The following is a 21,810-nucleotide window of genomic DNA, read 5'->3' as shown; positions in this document are numbered from 1 at the left end:
TGTCAGATTTGCGTCCATTTATTCTTTTGCGAGAGACTGTCCGGTTTGGCCAATGTACATGGCAGAGGGGCATTGCTGGCACATGATGGCATATATCACACTGGTAGATGTAAAGGTGAACGAGCCCCGGATGGTGTGGCTGATGTGATTAGGTCCTATGATGGTGTCCCTTCAATAGATATGTGGACAGAGTTGGCACCGAGGTTTGTAGCAGGGTTTGGTTCCTGGGTTGGTGTTTTTGTTGTGTGGTGTGTAGTTGCTGGTGAGTATTTGCTTCAGGTTGGGGGGCTATCTGTAGGTGAGGACTGGCCTGTCTCCCAAGGTATGTGAAAGTGAGGGATCATCCTTCAGGATAGGTTGTAGATCCTTGATGATGCGCTGGAGAGGTTTTAGTTGGGGACTGTAGATGACGGCTAGTGGTGTTCTGTTACTTTCTTTGTTGGGCCTGTCTTGAGTAGGTGACTTTGCGGTACCCTTCTGGCTCTGTCAATCTGTTTCTTCACTTCACCAGGTAGGTATTGCAGTTTTAATAATGCTTGATAGAGATTCTGTAGGTGTTTGTCTCTGTCTGAGGGATCGGAGCAAATGCGGTTGTATCTTAGAGCTTGGCTGTAGACAGTGGATTGTGTGATGTGGTCTGGATGAAAGCTGGAGGCATGTAGGTAAGTATAGTGGTCAGTAGGTTTCCAGTATAGGGTGATGTTTATGTGACCATCTCTTATTAGCACTGTAGTGTCTAGGAAGTGGACCTCTTGTGTGGACTGGTCCAGGCTGAGGTTGATGGTAGGGTGGAAATAGTTGAAATCTTGATGGAATTCCTCAAGGGCCTCCTTCCCATGGGTCCAGATGATGAAGATGTCATCAATGAAGTGCAAGTAGAGTATGGGCGTAAGGGGACGAGAACTGAGGAAGCATTGTTCTAACTCAGCCATAAAAATGTTGGCATACTGAGGGGCCATGCAGGTACCCACAGCAGTCCCGCTGACTTGAAGGTATAAATTGTCCCCAAATCTGAAATAGTTGTGGGTGAGGACAAAGTCACAAAGTTCAGCCATCAGGTTTGCCATGATGGTATCGGGGATGCTATTCCTGATGGCTTGTAGTCCATCTTTGTGTAGAATTTTGGTGTAGAGCAGTGTTTCCCAAACTTGGGACACCGCTTGTGTAGGGAAAGCCCCTGGTGGGCCGGGCCAGTTTGTTTACCTGCCGTGTCCGCAGGTTCAGCCGATTGTGGCTCCCAATGGCCGCGGTTCGTTGCTCCAGGCCAATGGGAGCTGCTGGAAGCGGCGTGGGCTGAGGGATGTACTGGCTGCTGCTTCCAGCAGCTCCCATTGGCCTGGAGCAGCGAGCCCTGGCCAGTGGGAGCCGTGATTGGTCGAACCTGTGGACGCAGCAGGTAAACAAACTGGCCCGGCCCGCCAGGGGCTTTCCCTACACAAGTGGCATCCCAAGTTTGGGAAACACTGGTGTAGAGGGCTTCTGTATCAATAGTAGCTAGGATGGTGTTTTCTGGAAGATCACCAAAGGATTGTAATTTCCTCAGGAAGTCAGTGGTGTCTCGAAGATAGCTGGGAGTGCTGGTAGCGTAGGGCCTGAGGAGAGAGTCTACATAGCCAGATAATCCTGCTATCAGGGTGCCAATGCCTGAGATGATGACTACAGCACCTCCTTGCCCCATAATCTCAGCCGTGCAGAACACAATGACATCCACAGCCTCAGAAACAACTCTGACATAGAATCATAGAAGATTAGGGTGGGAAGGGACCTCAGGAGGTCATCTAGTCCAACCCCCTGCTCAAAGCAGGACCAACCCCAACTAAATCATCATCCCAGCCAGGGCTTTGTCAAGCTGGGCCTTAAAAACCTCTAAGGCTGGAGATTCCATCACCTCCCTAGGTAACCCATTTCAGTGCTTCACCACCCTCCTAGTGAAATAGTTTTTCCTAATATCCAAACTAGATCTCCCCCACTGCAATAAAAAAGGCTGACAAAGGAGGTGCTGTAGTCATCATGAATAGGTCGGAATATGAACAAGCGGCTGCTAGACAACTCTCTGACACCACATTCTACAGGCCATTACCCTCTGACCCCACTGAGGATTACCAAAAGAAACATAATCTGCTCAAGAAACTCCCTAAAGAAGCACAGGAACAAATCTACACTGACACACTCCTAGAGCCTCGACCAGGGGTGTTCTACCTGCTACCCAAAATCGATAAACCTGGGATTTCTGGATGCCCCGATACCATCAAGGCAAACCTGGTGGCTGAACTTTGTGACTTTGTCCTCACCCACAACTATTTCAGATTTGGGGACAATTTATACCTTCAAGTCAGCGGGACTGCTATGGGTACCCGCATGGCCCCTCAGTATGCCAACATTTTTATGGCTGAGTTAGAACAACACTTCCTCAGCTCTCGTCCCCTTATGCCCCTACTCTACTTGCGCTACATTGATGACATCTTCATGCATCTGATGAAGCTGATTTAATGATGAAATTAAATAGAGTTATTCAGCACTTCCTAAGAGGTGGGGGAAATGAAAAGGTGCAAAAACAGTAAGCCAATTGTCATCTCAATTTTCTCATGAAAACAATGTGACACATGAATGTGACTTCCAAATTTCTAAGCAATAAAACCCATTCTCCTAGTTTTGTACTCTCTACAGGTAGGGTCTTGGCCAGAGGTGGGCAAACTACGGCACGCAGGACACATCAGGCCAAAAAGTTTGCCCACCCCTGGTTTAGCTGGTCATTTGGTGGAGAAAGAAAAAGAGAGGAAGGAGATGATTGCACATACCTCACATTTAAACTAGAAAGCCACCCAAAGCTGCAAAGTTTGTCTCCAAATACAGACATCCCCATAATTAAGGGATCTTCACATCTGGATTTTAGTTTGACCTATATAAAGATGAGAGTCAGGGGATGTTTGGATCTAGGGATTTTGGTCTATCTCAGGGGTGGGCAAACTTTTTGGCCTGAGGGCCACACTGGGGTTCCGAAACTGTATGGAGGGCCGGGTAGGGAAGGCTGTGCCTCCCCAAACAGCCTGGCCCCTGCCCCCTATCCACCCCCTCCCACTTCCCACCCCTTGATGCCCCCCTCAGAACCCCTGACCCATCCAACCCCTCCTGCTCCTTGTCTCGACTGCCCCCACCCAGGACCCCCGCCCCTAACCACTCCCCCGGGACCCCACCCCCTATCCAACCTCCGCTGGTCCCTGTCCCGACTGCCCCGACCCCTGTCCACACCCCCGCATCCTGACAGGCCCCCGAGGACTCCCACGCCTACCCAACCTCCCCTGTTTCCTGTCCCCTGGCTGCCCCCCGGGACCCCCTCCGCCTTACCATGACATTCAGAGCACCAGGACTGGCAGCCGTGTTGCCCAGCTGGAGCCAGCCATGCCGCCACGCAGTCTAGAGCACCGGGGCAGGCCAGTGGCTCTCACAGCTGCACTGCCCGGCAGGAGGTCGCAGCCCCGCTGCCCAGAGAGCTGGCAGCATGGCGAGCTGAGGGTGTGGGGGGACAGCAGGGGAGGGGCCAGGGGCTAGCCTCCCCAGCTGGGAGCTCAAGGGCCGGGCAGGATGGTCGTGCGGGCCAGATGTGGCCCGCGGGCCACAGTTTGTCCACCTCTGATCTAGACCATCCCTGACAGGTGTTTGTCTAGCCTGCTCTTAAAAATCTCCAGTGATGGAGATTCCACAACCTCCCTAGGCAATTTATTATAGTTCTTAACCACCCTGACAGTTAGGAAGTTTTTTCCTAATGTCCAACCTCAACTACCCTTGCTGCAATTTCAGCCCATTGCTTCTTGTCCTATCCTCAGAGGTTAAGGAGAACAATTTTTCTCTCTCTTATTTGTAATAACCTTTCAAGTACTTTAAAATTGTTTTCATCACCCCTCTCTGTCTTCTCTTCTCCAGACTAAACAAACCAATTTTTTTCAATTTTCCCTCATAGGTCATGTTTTCTAGACCTTTAATCATTTTTGTTCCAGAAGGGTCCTGTGCAAGAACTTCAGTTTTTTAAAGACGGTAATACACATTAAAAACACCTAGGAAGAGTTTACATTACAAAACCACACTGGACCCATGTATGGCCTTGCCATTGGGTCTCTATCCTGCAAACACTTCCAGGGGCTTAACCCTCAGCTTGTGGGCCGTGGGTGCCGGGCCCCTGGAGTCAGAAACCCCCTGGGCAGCAGGAGTGTGGGCACTGGGGATCCCACTGGCACAAGGAACCTAACGGAACCCCCCTGGGCAGCGGGGGCCTGGGCGCTGGGGATCCCCTTGGGCAGTGGGGGCCTGCGGACGCTGTGGATCCCCCTGGGCACGGGGAACCAGAAACCAATCGGGCAGCAGGGACCTGGGTAGGGTGACCAGACAGCAAATGTGAAAAATCGGGACAGGGGTTGGGGGTAATAGGAGCCTATATAAGAAAAAGACCCAAAAATTGGGACTGTCCCTATAAAATCGGGACATCTGGTCACCCTAGACCTGGGTGCTGTGGATCCCCCTGGGCAGCGAGGACCTGTGTACGCGTGGATCCCCTGGGCACGGGGAACCAGAAACCAATCGGGCAGCGGCAGCTGGGCACTGGGGATCCCCCTGGGCACGGGGAAACCAGAAACCAATCGGGCACCGGGGGGCTGGGCACTGGGGGATCCCCCAGGGCACGGGGAACCAGAAACCAATCGGGCAGCGGGGGCTGGGCGCTGGGGATCCCCCTGGACAGTGGGGGGCCTGTGGACGCTATGGATCCCCCTGGGCACGGGGAACCAGAAACCAATGGGGCAGCGGGGACCTGGGCCGCGGCGCTGGGGATCCCTATGAGGAGATCTCTAGCGCTCAGGGCCCGAGCGCGGCAGCTCGCTGAGAAGCAGGCCTCGGGGAGGGGGCGGTGCGCGGGTCGCAGAGCAGCGAACACCCGGGGGCTCATTCTGCGCATGGAGAGCCGAGGGGAAGGACCCGGCCCGGCTGGCGAGTCCAGCGAGATGGCAGCGGCGCTGCGAGCCGCCAAACAAGCGCTGCGCGCGGAGCTGAAGCGGCGGCTGAGGGCGCTGAGCCAGGCGGAGAAGCAGCGCCAGTCCCGCCTGCTGAGCCGCAAGGTGGGTGCCCGGCGGCCGGGCTGAGGAGCGGCCCGGGGTTAGGACCCCGCCTGGCTGCCCTGTAGCTGGGCTTCCTCCGGCCTTTCCCCCGCCCTGGGACTAGCAGCAGCTAGTAGAGGTCGGTGACTCACAGGCTTCCCGCGTTTGCGGGGCAGGGACGGAGACCCCGCCTGCGCCCTTCTCCCCGCTCAGCCCTGATCGCCTTGGAGGCCGGAGCCCTCCCGCGGGGAGTCCCGCGGGCTCCAGCGTGCCCCGAATACCAGCCGCAGGCCCTGACCCGCGGCTCTGCCCTGAGCGGGCCCCGCCAGTCCTCTAGGGCCAGGCCGCCCTGCCCCTAAGTTGGGGCTCTGGGCCAGCCTCGGTTTGGGGGTGCTTCCCGCGCCCCAGGTGCAGATGAGCCTCCAACTGCCTGAATCTGCTGCAGAACTCTCCCTACCTCTCCCTTAAACCTCTGCCCTGCTCTCCACTCCTGCCTCCAGACCCATGCCCCACAGGTGGACTGATCTCTGGGGTTGTGTGCCAGACCCCCGTTCAGATCCCACCCAAAATACATATTGCTTCCTCCACGGCTGCACGTTCATAATATTAAAACAATGAATAACCTTTAAATCAGCTCTGGATTTTCCAGTGTAGCCTGTTAACTAGGGGCCTGGCCACACTAGGATAATGAAGTATTTCTTTAAAAGAAAAGGGGGTGAGGGGAGGGTAGCTAAACTAACACATGTGTTCCAACACGTTTTTAAACACTAGTGTAGTTAGGGTAGCGGCGCATAGAGTTCACCTCAACTAATTAACACATGTTAAAATACAACTTGCTCTGTCTCCCTTAGGGTTTAAAAACCTGTCAGCTACCATATTATAAATATACACCTTTTATTCCAGTGTGGACAAGCCCATAGCCTGTCTTCTACTGAGAGCTCTTTGGACTGGCTGCTGTTTGTGTCTTGAACAGCACCAACTAAACCAGGGGTCGGCAACGTTTGGCACGCGGCTCGCCAGGGTAAGCACCCTGGCGGGCCGGGCCAGTTTATTTACTTGCTGACGCGGCAGGTTCGGCCGATCGCGGCCCCCGCTGGGCCCGGCACATCACTTGCCTGCGCTGCTTCCCGCCGCCCCCATTGGCCCGGGACGGCGAACTGCGGCCAATGGGGGCTGCGATCGGTCGAACCTGCCGCGTCAGCAGGTAAATAAAACTGGCCCGCCCGCCAGGGTGCTTACCCTGGCGAGCCACGTGCCAGAGGTTGCCGACCCCTGAACTAAACTGATGCTGCTAAATGCATAATTTAAAACCAATGAGAAGCTATAGGTAGGCTCAGAAGGTTCATAACAGGCCTTTAAATGAATTTGGGCTGAGTTGTGAGGCCCTGATCATGCAAACACATGTGCATGTGCTCAACTTCTGGTCCTATTGGACTCAGTAGTAAAACTCCCATTGGTATCAGTGGGGGCAGAGCTATGGCAATGCTGAAAGGTTTTGAACATCCGACCTGGAAGTGATAAAAGTTGGGTTCGCCTAAAGGGAAGATACTGGGCCACTATCTAGTTTGCAGCAGAATATGTAAACAGACTAAGGCCTGATTCTGCAAACACACAAATGTTTAACTTTACTGCTGTGAGTAGCCCATGTGTAAGAGTTTGCAAGGCCAGGGATTTAAATATTTGCAAAATATACAGTGAAAATCTAAATCCAAAGCTCTTTTCAAACAGATTGTCAGTGGTAAATTGAGATAAAGGAATTACCTTCATTATCAGGAGACTAGTGTAGTGGGCATCGAGAAATGTTTGAAAATGTTGAGAAAACATCTTGAGCAAAGGCTGAAAAATATCTTCATAACAGATGATAGGAATTGCAGTTGAGAAGGATAAAAGAGACTTGACTACTTTACTTAGAACTTGAAGAATGCCTTTACGTAAATTCCCGTCTTGGAAAGATCTTAAATTCAAATTGGAATAGCTGCACTAGGCTGACCTTCTTACTAGTATTTAATTAGCTACTGCATGACTGTGCTTGCTTAATGTTTGTGTTCCTGATTAAAGTCATGCTGTTTGCATGCTCTGATTCTGCAATAATAGTCAACAGCTAATGTACAAAGGCCAAAGCGTTTTCTCTTTGGAAACTTCTGTGGTGTGACAGGAGCTACTGCCTGGGCCAGGGAGACATCTTCTGGCTGTTGGTACTAATGTGAATGACTGTCTGATTGTATTTGTCTTCAAGGGCACAATGTAATTGCACCATGCATTGCTCGCACTATGAATTTTCCACACTGTGGAAGGGGAGGAGTAGGTGGAAGAGGAAACCTGAAGAGAGAGAGAGGAGAAGAGTGGGAATGGGATAATTATTTTTTTAAAAGGCAATGAAGAGATACAATTGATTTAGTTTTTATATATTACGTACACACAAAGGGGGGGAATAGCCAAACAACTATAGGCTTTTTAAATAAATGTAAGAGACTTAGTCAGAGGAGAGGGAGAAAAATTAAGTAAGGATTAAAAACAAGTGCAAGTAGAAAAAGGAATATAGGTGAGAATTAGATAACAACTATAAAAAAAGGAAAGTGACAAGGGTCAAAGCGTAGAAAGGGAGTTAGCCCAGGATTATACAGACACACAAAAGAGAATTCTAATTCTGGTCTGCATACTCCAGTCCCATTAAATAAGACTAAATTAATAAGCGTAGCTCCTATATTGCCCTGCACTTTGCATTTGCACCACTACAAAGTTGAATGTAAATCACTTTCAAATCAGAATGGAAGCATATTACACTTGCTTTGTACTGTTGTAAGTGATGACACAAGGTGCAGGGCAATCAGGACCCTGGCCTTAAAAACCCTTTTTTAAAATTTCATTGTGGTTCAGGAGGGTATTATGCAAGATCTGAAACTTTTTACATTTTATCACGCACACCACATATGCAATTTCTAATTCTCTTCCTAGGTTCCGCCCTTGTCCAGCTTTTTGGTCTAGAGGGCCTCTTTTAGATCAAACAAGTGCAAAGGCAATTTCTCCGACATTCCCTAGATCAGCTAGGAGAGTGGGCAGCAGTAAGACTGCCGGGCAGCAGTAAGACTGCCTATCAGCAGAAGCATTTGGGACCTCAAACTCCTGTACAAAGGTCAGTTTGGGCTAAAGAACTAAGGGCCTGATCTTGCAAGGCATAGAGCCTCAGCTTATTTTCCTAGGTAGGCAGGAGGAAACAACTCTTTGCCTGAGCTAAAGCTTTTAGCTAGCTTTTTCTTTTGAGTTTTGGACATTGACACTGTCATTGATGTACTTCTCACCTGCCAAGACCCAAGTGTGGGACAAAATGTATGACATAAATGAGGAATACAAACACTTTCTCTGCTCTGTGGACTAGGATCTCCCTGTCCCGTGCACTTTTTTCTGCAGTGATGTTGATTGTCTGAACGTGCTTGCACTATACATTTTAAAAATGCATAAAGTACAAATGCTTATAGGATCAGTAAAATATACTGAACACTGATCCTGTGCTAGTGACAAGAGGGAAATGTTCCATCCATGAGTTATCTCACAAATGCTGTCCCAGAGCTATGTTGCTATATCCTCAATAATGCTAATATGGTTTATAAACTGAGTACACAAAATCATCTATGTTAATTTCACTTTTAGTAAACACCGGGGTGGGAGGAAAAAGTTTTCCTGATGTGAAACATAAACTCTCTCTTTAATATTTTCAACCTTTTCACAGAGAATATTGCTTAAACCTGATTTTTTATGTAAAAAGAATAAGTGGATCTTTTCATAAGCTTTTAAACCTCATTGCAATAATTTCCCATGTAGGTGATTGGGCATTCCAAGTACCAAGAGTCCCAAAGAATTGCAGTCTTTCTGAGTATGCAAGACGAAATTGAGACAGAAGAAATCATTAAAGACATATTTCAGAGAGGGAAGGAGTGTTTCATTCCACAGTACAAGCCCCGGAGCAGTCACATGGATATGGTCAAGTTAACTTCCGCTGAAGAAATTTCTTCACTTCCTTTGACATCTTGGAACATTCATCAGCCTTGTGATAATGATGTAAGGGAAGAAGCTTTGTCTGGGGGTAAGTGTTTCCTTCTTTCTGATGCTGAATCTCAGGCGATGCCTACACTAGGGAGCTTACTCCAGCCCTCACAACTGACAATAGCTCTCCCGCTGACGTAGCGCTGTCCCCACTGGCGCTTCAGTTGGCGTAAGTTATGTTGCTGAAGGGGGTAGCTAATTCAATCCCTGAGTGACCCAATTTATGACGACTTAATTTGTAGTGTAGCCCCATCCTCAGACTCAATGAGCAGGAGTTGCCTGGGATCAATAAGAAGCTATTAGAAGGGAAGGACAGTGTGTTATAATGCAGTCTGGTTCCTGATATCCTAATTTCTGGAAGTTGTAAGCTGGAATGTAGGAATTTTTATAGAATCCTGGATCCTAAATGTTGTTGTTGTGTGGATGTATCCTAGTGTCTTCGCAGAGCCTGCAGAATAGCTTTTAGGATTGAGGTCTTAGACTGCAAAATAAAAGCACTTTCTACTAGAGCTGGGGGAATATTTCAATTTATTTTCTGTCATTATTCATTCACATTTTCATTTGTTTATTCATTTCAGCCTCTGGCTCTTGGCACTTTACAAGATATAAAACTAACAAACTTTTAGAAGTCATATAAAAATTATAGTCTGTAGAAAACTAATTTTACTGCCATTTGACCTCCAAATCAAACCCCACCACATCCAGCTCTTCAGTACAACCCTCTTCAACTGCCCACAAATTATAAACAAACTTGCTTTGCCTTTGTTCACATTCCTTCTTTGTTTGCTTTCTGCAAATACTTCAGTGAACATCTTCACTGGCAGAAATATTTAAGAATATTAATGGAAAGCAAATGCTGAATTCATGTGGGAAACCTGATTCTGAGGGTATGTCTACGGTGGCGAGTTTCTGCGCAACAAGTTATACCACTTTTATTAAAGTGCTGGAATTAAACCACTGTTGCGTGTCCACATTGTGCTCCTTGTGACGGTGGAGCGCATCCACATTAGCAGCTTTTGCAATGGCAAAGAGAGCAGTGCATTGTGGTAGCTATCCCACTGTGCAACTGGCCGCAGGGTGCTTTGGGAAGGGTTTGCAATGCCTCATGGGGCAGGCACAGCGTCACATGATGCAGGTTTCCCAATCACATTGTTCCATGGGCATCCTACTACATTGCCAGCTGCTTTTCAAGGGCATTTAGAAACTGAGCTTTGAAAGGGGAGGGGCACATGCCTTCAGGGCAGCCGTGGGAGGTCAAAACAATGAGCAGAGCAGCCACTTGAGGGATTATGGGACACTTCTGGAGGCCAATTGATTGCTTTCTGCGCTGTAATGTGTTTACACTGCCAATACAGTGCTGGAGCCTCTGTGCTGTAAGGCTTCCGACTCTTGTCGAGATGGTTTTTTTGCAATGCTCCAACTGAGCATCTGCGCACAGAGTGGCTTGGCAGTGCGTACATCTCGGGAGTTACACCTCAGAAAGCTTATTTACTGTGCAGAAACTTGCCAGTGTAGACAAGGCCTGAGAGTTGCTCACCTATCCAGAGACTTACCAGATTGCACACATTGGGTGAAGTCGCCAACAGCTCCTGGAAGTTGGATACTGCAGCAATTCAAACCAATTCAGTTTAACTGGATTTTTAAATGTTTCTTGTTAGCATGTTCTTTTCCCAGAAGCATTAGTTTTCTTTCATGGGAATTCTCTTTAGTCATTTAGTGTTATCAGCATAGCATCAGTACTAAGTCTCCATCTATCAGCATTTTCACTTTATTTTGTTTCAGTTGATTGACTTGTTAATTTATTCTCTTTTGTCCGTCTTTCTCACTTTAGAATTCTCTATATTCACATGTTAGATGGCAGGTGATTTCATTTGCCTCCTATGGTCATTCTTTCTTTCCCCCGTATTCAGCATTTTTGTTGTTACTTCCTTTCCTGTTGTCTGTCTTACATGAAATTCTGTAAATCATTAATCAGCAGGTTTGAGGTCTTTGGAATGTGGTTCTTAAAATGTCTTAGCGTTTTATTTAGTTAAGCTTAGTTCAGCCATACGAGGCAACTTACTATGTGTGATGAACTATAGTTAGTTGCATTTAACAAGCCTAAGTTAGAAATCAGAATGAGAAAACAGGAAAATCATAGGGTGAAACTCACCTACAGTTAGGGCAAGGAGACTGGCAAGGAGGAGGGATTGCTCAGTGGTTTGAGCATTGGCCTGCTAAACCCAGGGTTGTGAGTTCAATCCTTGAGGGAGCCACTTAGGGATCTGGGGCAAAATCAGTACTGCTGGTGAAGGCAGGGGGCTGGACTCATATGACCTTTCAAAGTCCCTTCCAGTTCTAGGAGATAGGATATCTCCATTAATTATTATTATATGGAGGGGTAAAGTAGGGACCACTGTAGCTCTTGTGCACTGTGGAAGGAGCCTGGCACAGAAGTCTGCAATAGAGGGTGGTGAGAAGCCGCAGCCAGCACATCGCTCGCCCGCGCCGCTTCTCGCCGCCCCCATTGGCCCGGGACAGCGAACCGCGGCCATTGGGGGCCGCAATCGGCCGAACCTGCCGCGTCAGCAGGTAAATAAAACTGGCCTGGCCCGCCAGGGTGCTTACCCTGGCAAGCCACGTGCCGAACGTTGCCGACCCCTGGACTATATTCATTTATACATGACAATCTGGATCTGAGCTTTCTGTTTTATCTGTAAAACTTCTTTGCATCTCACAAGTCTGACTCTTAAGGAGGATAGCTCACTATCTAGTCTATGAATTGTGTTGTTAAACCTTGGGTTTGCATTCCAGGTTCTAACAGATAGATACTCCCTTTAATTATAGTCTTTCTCTGTTAGATCAGGATTGTCCCTTTTCATCTTGGCAGTGCACAACATTACACACATTATTGACGTAAAAATAGATCAAGACAATTTCTCTAAGAGGAAATCTTTCATCCTCTCTACCACGTAAAAATGACACAGGTCATTTGTCGTTTAAAATGTTGCTTTCTGTTGGCCTTTCTAGATACTAAGCAATAAAACGAGCAAATGGGCAACAGTGACACAGTCAAAGTTCAGCCCCCTTGTGAGTCTGCGTTTTGAGTCAGTCTTTAATTGCATGATAGCATACTATTTTTAACACAAAACTCCTGTCTAATTCAGTGCACAGGATGGACCTGCTCTGGGGATGCATTAGAGTAGAGTTGAGTAGAGCTGCTTACACCAGTTAGCATGATCCCATTGAAAGGAAAATGGATACTTTCAATTTACAATTGCAGCAACCCACTGGTAAGTACTTTGAAATTGTTATTGAGGGAGCATTAGCCCCATTTCAAAGTTTGCCATTGGGAACTACCTGGAGGAAATATTTTTAGATGGAAATACACTGTTTTAGCCACCTGTAAAGTCCTACTATTTATTTATGTTGCACTCACTGCACACAGGACTTTGGTAGTGATAGCCCGCTCAGAATTCTTAACAACTTAAAAATATATAGAGCCTTTAATGTTGGGACATATGGATTGGCAATATATTATTGAGAGGATCACATGAAACATATGGCTACAAAAGAAAGATGGCATTTTAAAAAAGATAAGAGGCTGAAATTTTAAAAACAGTGCACCAGGAATAAGAGAACTTGGAAATATGAGGCATATAAAGGAGTTTAGAAATAGAAAACAATATAAGAGGAAAATAGTATAACTGAAAGCAAAGTAAATGTCTTTTATGTCACTTCAGATACATTAGTTGTTCAATAGCTATACATGAAAATATGATGGTAGCTTATAAAACTGTGTTAAGCATTCTGAAATAAGACACATTGCATACAATACTCTGGGGGTTACTGAGACAGATTGAAAGAAAGTATGTTCTGAATGTTGGATAAATGGATATGTTGGAAGCAATGATGTTAAATATTACTGCATAGTGGGAAAACAGAATTCTCCAAACAAGATTTTAAAGTAATTGAGGGTACTAGTAGGTTGTCTTCTCTTTGGGGAGACTAGATTAAAATTTACAGTACAATATATGTCAGGGGATAGATTATAATTTGAAATTTCTTTTGAATGGTCATAAAAAGAAAAACTGAGACCATGGCATGAAACCAAATTGAAAATTGAGGCTTAGCTCTTAATGTAATTTATTTTTTAATGAAATGATTTAAAGTTTGGATTGTCTTCAAGTAGAAGTTCAATGAGCCATAGTATTTTGTTGCATAGGAAGAATCAGTTCAGTTCTAGTGGGTTGTTAATATTCTGGTGTTGAGTTTTTTGGTGAAGAGATGATTCTTCCTCTCTTGTAACATAGGAATTGTCATTCTAGATAAGCCCAGTGTTGCATCTTGTTCAGTATCCTGTTTCTGACCGTTTCTAATGTCAGATACTTCAGTGAAAGGTGCGAGAAACCCCTGAGTGTATAGCTATGTAATAATGTGTCCATATTTTCTCTCTTTCTGATCATTATTATAAGAATCTAATCCTATTCGGAATTGTGCTAAGCTTTTTGCCTTAATATTGCCTGGTGGCAATTAATTCCACAGGTTAATTATGTGTAATGTAAAAATATATTTCCTTGTATCCATTTTAAATTTGCTACCTTTCAATTTCATCAACTGGCCTATTGTCCTTGTATTATGAGAGGGTAACTATGACCACCTGATTTACCTTCTCTATAATATTAATTGTTCTTTTAAAGCTCTGTTATATCACCTTGTATTTTTTTCCTCTCTAAACTAAACCATCCCAATCTTTCCAGTCTCTTTTCATAACATATCCGTTTTCCCTTACCACTGCTGCTCTCCCTTTCTTTGGAACGTAATAAATAAATGAACTGCTGAAGTACAAAAGCAGGTGGATTTCACTGGCATCATTTTGTAATGTTTTAAACTTCTTTACTGTGAACTCCTTTTGTGTAGCCCAGGGGTCGGCAACGTTCGGCACGTGGCTCGCCAGGGTAAGCACCCTGGCGGGCTGGGCCAGTTTTATTTACCTGTTGATGCGGCAGGTTCAGCCAATCGCGGCCCCCACTGGCCGCGGTTCGCCGTCCCGGGCCAATGGGGGCGGCGAGAAGCGGCGCGGGCGAGCGATGTGCTGGCCGTGGTTTCTCGCCGCCCCCATTGGCCCAGGACGGCAAACCGCGGCCAGTGGGGGCCGCGATGGGCCAAACCTGCCACGTCAGCAGGTAAATAAAACTGGCCCGGCCCGCCAGGGTGCTTACCCTGGCGAGCTGCGTGCCAGAGGTTGCCGACCCCTGGTGTAGCTTGTAGAAAATGAACAAAATATGGCTTAATTCTAACGGCATATCTAACCAACAGCATGTTGTTGAAGTTCTAAAATCCTTTGGAATATTAAAGCTGTTCACTTTTGTAAAGTTCATTAACTCTTCAAAAGGTTGCTGTTCCTTTTAATCACACTTAAGTGTTGTATCACTATTCACCGTGCATAAAATGTCCTTGTTAATCTCTCTCACTCAGCAAAACAACTGAAAAGATTACTACTTCTGTAATTAATTGAAGTGTAAAGGAAAGTGGAAATGGCATTGTAAAAGGTTGTAAATTCACTGCAAGTGGCTCTGAAGTGTTTTGTCTCAAAGAGGGCTAATTTTATTACAGTGTGAACAATAACACTGTTGTTTTCTTGGTACTGTTTCCTAGATACAGAAGTCTTTCAAAAGCAAGTAACACGTTGTTTTGGATTATGGCCTGAGACCTATATCAGAGTTTTAAGAGAAAAATTTGAACATGCGAGTATTACTTTCTCCCTCAGTGAGACTAATTTAAAGAGAGATTTTATCTTCATTGCTTTTATTCTTACAGATGATTTTTGTTCATGACTTTTGGAGTAAATGTAGAGCTGGATTGGCAGCATTGGAGCCTGTACCCCTCTCTTTGTCCACAGAGTAGAGACAGTATGGGCAATAGGAGTAGATACGTCTCCAGGCTGCCCAAGAGTGTGCCTGGTCTTGGATGGACCATCTCTAGTGAGAGAAGATCTCCCTCCTTGGCCCATTTAATCCTTGTCCTCATTGCTGAGATGACTAGCAGTGGACCAGTTTGTAATACAGTTAACTCATAGCACCTCCTCATCATGTACACTGGGAAGTACCTTGGAGCCTGGAGAAGGAGGACTCCTCAGCGCCAGAGTGCGGGATGATTTTCCTGCTGCTTCATAATGTGAGTAAGGATGTAACTCAGCGTCAGCATCACCTTTTGGTTCAACAATTCCAGCTTGTGCTGACTGTAATTATTTTGAGTATTTGTGATGTGAGGACTAGACCCATCAAGCCAGCACTTTTGTGCTCTGAAGTGATGCGATGATTTCCCTTTACCAGCAGGTGTCAGGATTCTACAGATTTAGTAGCACGAGCTAGTGTCATTTTTGCTGTCTCCTATAATTAAAATCTTGTTTAGGCATTGCAGTCACACACAGGGGAGAGCAAACGTTCCAACCTAATGTCTAAAAAAATGAGCAATCACGGAGTGGGTGCTGGGATTCCAGGTGTGGTCATTTTTATAAAGCTGATCATCTGTACAAGGTTTGTGTGTAAGAAATATAGTGGTAGAAAGCAGCCATTCTCAGTCACTGTGATTATAAAACATGTCTGACACGGATGGCAGTGGTCCAGTTACCTGCTGACTACATGCACAATAAACCCTGCCATATAAACATTCCTAACCTTTCTATCCTGTGGACTAACTCTTTATGGGAGTTATGTTTATGCATCAAAGAAGAAATTAATGACTTACATCTTAATGGTTTATATTTCACAGGCAATTTAGTTGCTCCAGCAATGGAGTAGAAATATTGATAGTAACAAAGCATAATCTGTTATAAATAGTTTATAGTTTGGGGATTTTTTTTTATCTGTCATATTTCGATGTAGTCATTTTTATTGATTTTAAAGTGTACAGATGATAACGATACAGAGAAGCTGAATAATAAGGTTTGAAAATGTCATGTACACTGAGGGCTTGTCCCCACGTACAGCACTGCAGAGGTACAGCGGCAGTGCTTAATGAAGATGCTACCTATGCCGACAGGAGAGCTTCTCCCGTCAGCGTAGGTACTCCACCTCCCTGACGGGCGGTAGCTATGTCAACAGGAGAAGACCACCTAGCTACATAGCACTGTCTATACCAGGAGTTCGGTCGATTTAACTGTGTCGCTCGGGGGTGTGGATTTTTCACACCTCTGAGCGCGACGTAGTAGTACAGAAACAAGTTTGCAGTGTAGACCAAGCCTAAAATCCTCATATTTTTATACTGTTTTACAAGTGTAAGGTCCATCCTGGCATGAACACTTCAAATGCCAGTGCTGTTGCAAGTTTCTTTAAAGCAGAAGCTTTGTGACTAGCATTTGCTGATCTAACAAAAGGTTGCAAAGTTGCTCTTGCATAGATTTGTCCTCCTCCTTTTGGCTCCTTAGCAGGCGCTCTGTATTGTGCTGTCTGAACTTTGCATTTACCCAGGTGCAACTCCTTTAGCGTCAGAAAGCTTTCACTATCTGTGTTTTCCCAGTCAAGTTATTCTAGCCCAGGGGTTGGCAACGTTCGGCACGCAGCTCGCCAGGGTAAGCACCCTAGCGGGCCGGGCCAGTTTATTTACCTGCTGACGCTGCACGTTCGGCCGATCGCGGCCCCCACTCGCCGCGGTTCGTCGTCCCGGGCCAATGGGGGCGGCGGGAAGCCGCGGCCAGCACATCCCTCAGCCCGCACTGCTTCCCGCCGCCCCCCATTGGACCGGGACGGCGAACCGCGCTGAGTGGGGGCCGCGATCGGCCGAACCTGCTGCGTCAGCAGGTAAATAAACTGGCCCGGCCCGCTAGGGTGCTTACCCTGGCGAGCCGCGTGCCGAACGTTGCCGACCCCTGTTCTAGCCTCTTTGCTCAGGATTACAGGAGCAAATAACTCACCTATCAAAGAAGGAAATATTAAGGCAGATAACCAGAGCATTTCTAAGCAATGATTTCTTTTACTTTGGACACGCAAAACCAGAAAGTGTTTTAAATGGCTTTAAGTGAGGAATGTGGCTTACATGCTTTGCTTACATAATGTACTTTATGAAAATACTTCAAAGAACCACTCCAATTAAATTTGCATTTCTCCTAGCAAATTCTGAAAAGGGGACGTACCAAACTTTTAAACCTGAGCTGACATATATTTAAATCACAAGTGAAAGGCAGCATGTGATGGTTTCAGTCTGATCCCTAACATAGTCTTTTTCATGTTGTGAAACCAGCTACAGTTTTGGCTCAAGTCTTAAAATGATGCCACTAGAGGCTCTGACTGTAAATGAAAGGATATTTATTGGTGAAGCTAGTAGGAATGTCTGTGCAATACGGACATGTACTGTGTGTCTGGCTCCAGACAGTGCTGTAAGCCTCTCCCATTCTTGGGCACTAAATTTACAAGAATGTATTTTTAAAAAAGGGACTAAAAATGGAATGAGAATGTTTATTTGTATCTCAGCATATTGGAATAGAAGCTGAGCAAAGAGCATTATTAGTGTATTTTGCAACTTTACTAATGAAAGAATTACTGCCACTCATCTGTTTTAAACCTGTATGACTGTTGGGAATCATGTAGTTTCTCAGGGAGAGGTGTAAATATTTTATTAAGCCATAGGTCAGCAGGACAAGTGTGAATTGTGAAGACTAATGTTTAGTGCTGACACAAAACATTGACATGAATGAGTAGATGGATAAATGCTGAGTTGCTCAATACCTGTTTGTAAAGTCCACTGATGATTCTGTTTTCTGCAAAATATTTTATTGAAGTAATAACAAAAAATATTTAACTTACTCTGAGTCGTATTGGATGGATATACTTTTGGGGGATCTTAATATATAAAGGGACAGTATTCCACTGGGATTTTTCTGAGTGAATGGTATTGCATAGAGCAGTGTTTCCCAAACTTGAGATGCCGCTTGTGTAGGGAAAGCCCCTGGCGGGCCGGGCCAGTTTGTTTACCTGCCGCGTCTGCAGGTCCGGCCGATCGCGGCTCCCACTGGCCGCGGTTTGCTGCTCCAGGGCAATGGGGGCTGCAGGAAGCAGTGGCCAGTACGTCCCTCGGCCCATGCCACTTCCAGCAGCTCCCATTGGCCTGGAGCAGTGAACCGCGGCCAGTGGGAGCCGCGATCGGCCGGACCTGTGGACGCGGCAGTTAAACAAACCAGCCCGGCCCGCCCGGGGCTTTCCCTACACAAGCGGCGTCCCAAGTTTGGGAAACACTGGCATAGAGAATGTCAACATAGGTCACCACCATCTCTTGTGGACATGCACATGGCACTGCCTGCAGTGTAACCAGTGTGATTCCACTGCTGGGGGCAGGGGCTCCAAGGGAGCACCTCTTGTGAACTATGGAGCCCAGCTCTATCAGAACTTCCTGTGCAGTGGGAACTTGACGGTGAGGTGGGCCAAGGAAGCAGCTGTAGCAAGGACTGTGGACCTGCTGTGATGTGAATTCATTGGCCATTCCTTCTGCAGGAGGAGTGGTGCACAGGCACCACAGAGGCTGTTCTGGCCTTGAGGTCTGGAGCAGTGTTTATGAAGCAGCAGCAGAATCATCCGGCATTGTGGTGGTAAGGGGCTCTTCTCCAGGCTCCAAAGAACTCCTCAGCATACAGTGCAGTGATGTGGGCTTTTGTGCTGGAGGAAGGGTCTGGACGGCAGTGCTTAAGGAAGAATTATTGTTGTAGCCCTTTAAAACTCAGGATGCTAATTAACATTGTAAATAAATCAAGTGCCAATAAACTGATCAAGAGAAGTTTCTCATTTACACCCGTCATTTCAGATAGTGCAACCTCTGCAATTACCCAAGACTCTGCTTTTGAATTCAAATATTTCCACAAAAGCTCAGGACTTTTCTGAAATTTAGAGCTGAAGTATTAGCGTTATTAACAACTGCAGCAGCTGTGCTGGCCCCATCCAGACCAGGCAGGGAAAAGGCCCCTCAGCCTAGCATCACTGCTACTTACCAAATTATTTATTTATTTAGATATAACATTATTCTTATCTATCTATTTATTATCTATGTTGTGGTAGCGCCAGGGCCAGCTCCAGGCACCAGCCGAGCAAGCTTGTGCTTGGAGTGGCAGATTCTAAGGGGCGGTTTCCCTCCAATTCAGAGCCGGCTCTGGGTAGCGCCTAACAGCCCCACTTGTGGACCTGGGCACCATTGTGCTAGCTGCTGTACAAACACAGAACAAAAAGACAGTCCCTGCCCTAAAGACCTTACATTAAAAAAGAATGCCCATACAAAAGCTCCAAGCACTCTGACCATAATTAAACTTGCAATAACCACCCAGAAGCATTAATACTAATATACAAATAAATTAACTTCATTAATCAAAGGTAGTAATTTACCTCAGTCCACAGAAGTACAAACACTCCAGAAAAGACTCTCACTTTCCCCCAGTCATGCCCAGGAACATACCTGGGTCCTTCCCCCAAAACCCCACCAAACAAGTGGCAGAGCAAGGAAAATTTAGACCAGAGGTAGTCTGGGGCTAAGCTAGCATGGGAAAGGACAGCACTGGAGATAAGTGAGTCTTGGAGCTAATGAAACTTCCAAATAAATGTCAGTAAACTTTGTGTGTGAATGAGAAATGATGTTAAGTGATAACCATGAGTGTGCCCTAATTGGCTCAAAAGGAAGTACCCCACTATTAAAAGGCACTCCTAGATTATTCACATCATTAGTACCCATGGCTGGATCCTCCAATCCATAACAAATAGTTTAAACTTCATCCCCTGGATGTCAGTACAAATGATGTCTTGGGTCAGGTGTTCAAAAGAGCTCTGCTTCCATTTAGGCACCAAAATAAGCAGCCAGGTTTGAGAAGATAGATTAAAAAGAGTTCAGCATCTTGTCTGTAAGAGCCATAGTGATAGCTGCTAAGTACTGCTGGAAATCTGGCTCCATGTCTAGTGACTGTGTAGCACTTTGTGTATTTCCCACCTCCATCCATTTGTCACAACTGGAGATGCTGTTGAATGGGTTTATCTTGAGTAAAATTTTGAACAGCACATAGGTGATTTAGGAGGCTAAGTCTCATTTTCAAAAGTGATTTAGGCAGTTAGCAGCCAAAGTTTCATTGAAAGTTAATGGGCTCCTAAATGACTAGGTAATTTTTGAAAATGAGTCTTAGAATGGGATTTTCAGAAGTGCCTAAGCAAGGTAAGGTGCCTAACTCCAATGGACTTTCAATGGCACTTCTGAAAATCCAGTCATAGTCCCCTAAGTCACTTAGTCCCAGATCCTCAAAGATATTTCCTAACACCCATTGAATATCTTTGAGGATCTGGGCCTTACATGTTTTTGAAAATTTTACCCATGTTTAAATGAATCTTGTGCTAAAATGTAGAGAGAGATTATTTTTAGAAGGAAATAAAGAATTTCATTACGTGATGAGGTGCATAGATCCTTTGCAAGCATTAGCCTTTAGTATTAGAACTTTCCCAAGCTAAGCAAGCCCTGTCTCCAGCTGCTGGTACATGTTTCTGTGCTTTGTATGCCACCAGGGTGGATATCTTTAATGTTGAAGGCAATCTAGTGTGTTAACTTTTGTGTCTATGCAATCAGAATAGAACTGTAGGCAGCAAGCAGTTAGAGTTTTTTCCCTGTTTGAAAAGTGAAGCTTTACAAAAAAATAAAATGTAGATATTTTTATTTCTGTGATCTGTCACCCAGCTGAGCTGCATAACTCTGAGATCAGAGAAACTTTTCATTCCATGATGTTGGATAGGTTTTGAAAAGCAGTCAGCATTGAGTGGTGTTGAAAAGGCAGGTGCATATACCAGTCTCCTGTTGCTTATGGTGTCCATTCTATGGAGAGAGAATATCTTTTTCAGGAGGATGGCTTTAACACAAAAGTAAATGATGCTCTCTGGGCTTGATTCTCCATTGATCTGCAATCATTCACAGCTATGAAAGTGGGTGGCAAATGCTACCAAATCAATGTGTGATCTAGGGATTGAAAGCGCTGTATAACAAATAAATATTACACAAGCTGCAAGGCCCTCTGTGCGGACAAGAATTAGGGCTGTCAATTAATTGCAGTTAACTCATGCAATTATCTCAAAAAAATTAATCTCGATTAAAAAAATTAATCGCAGTTAATCACAGTTGTAATCACAGTGTTAATAGAATACCAATTGAAATGTATTAAATATATTGGATGTTTTTCTACATTTTCATATATATTGTATTCTGTGTTGTAATTGAAATCAAATTGTATATTATTTTTGATTATAAATATTTGCACTGTAAAAATGATAAACAAAAGAGAGAGTATTTTTCAATTCACCTCATATAAATACTGTAGTGCAATCTCTTTGCCATGAAAGTGTAACTTACAAATGGTTTTTTTTGTTGTTGTTACATAAATGCACGCAAAAACAAAACAATGTAAAACTTCAGAGCCTATAAGTCCACCGAGTCCTACTTCTTGTTCAGCCAATTGCTAAGAGAAACAAAAGTTTGTTTACATTTACAGGAGATAATGCTGCCTTCTTCTTATTTACAATGTCACGAGAAAGTGAGAACAGGCATTTGCATGGCACTTTTGTAGTTGGCATTGCAAGGTATTTACATGCCAGATACGGTAAACATTCGTATGCCCCTTCATGCTTCGGCCATCATTCCAGAGGACATGCTTCCATGCTGATGACGCTCGTTTAAAAAAAAAAAAAATGTTAGTTAA

At 45.5% G+C, this 21,810-nt stretch overlaps 1 protein-coding gene across 3 annotated transcripts in view; it reads left to right on the top strand.

Moving 5' to 3' along the window:
- Window positions 1–4,736: 4,736 nt before the first annotated feature.
- Window positions 4,737–21,810, top strand: part of MTHFS (methenyltetrahydrofolate synthetase) — an 89,802-nt gene continuing 72,728 nt past the window's right edge. The window contains exons 1-3 of one of the 3 annotated variants that reach the window (XM_065559313.1): window positions 4,855–5,105; window positions 8,040–8,217; window positions 8,904–9,165. In XM_065559313.1, coding sequence (XP_065415385.1) covers window positions 8,958–9,165 — 208 coding nt within the window. In that variant the 5' untranslated portion in view covers window positions 4,855–5,105; window positions 8,040–8,217; window positions 8,904–8,957. Of the gene's footprint in view, window positions 5,106–8,039; window positions 8,218–8,903; window positions 9,166–21,810 lie in introns of all 3 variants that reach the window. The other 2 variants (XM_065559310.1, XM_065559311.1) reach the window with 2 other exon arrangements.

This window comes from Chrysemys picta, chromosome 10, assembly GCF_011386835.1.
Source record: "Chrysemys picta bellii isolate R12L10 chromosome 10, ASM1138683v2, whole genome shotgun sequence".
NCBI lineage: Eukaryota > Metazoa > Chordata > Testudines > Emydidae > Chrysemys > Chrysemys picta.
Note: the sequence above shows the minus strand (reverse complement) of the source record. Positions and strands in the feature narration are given on the sequence as shown.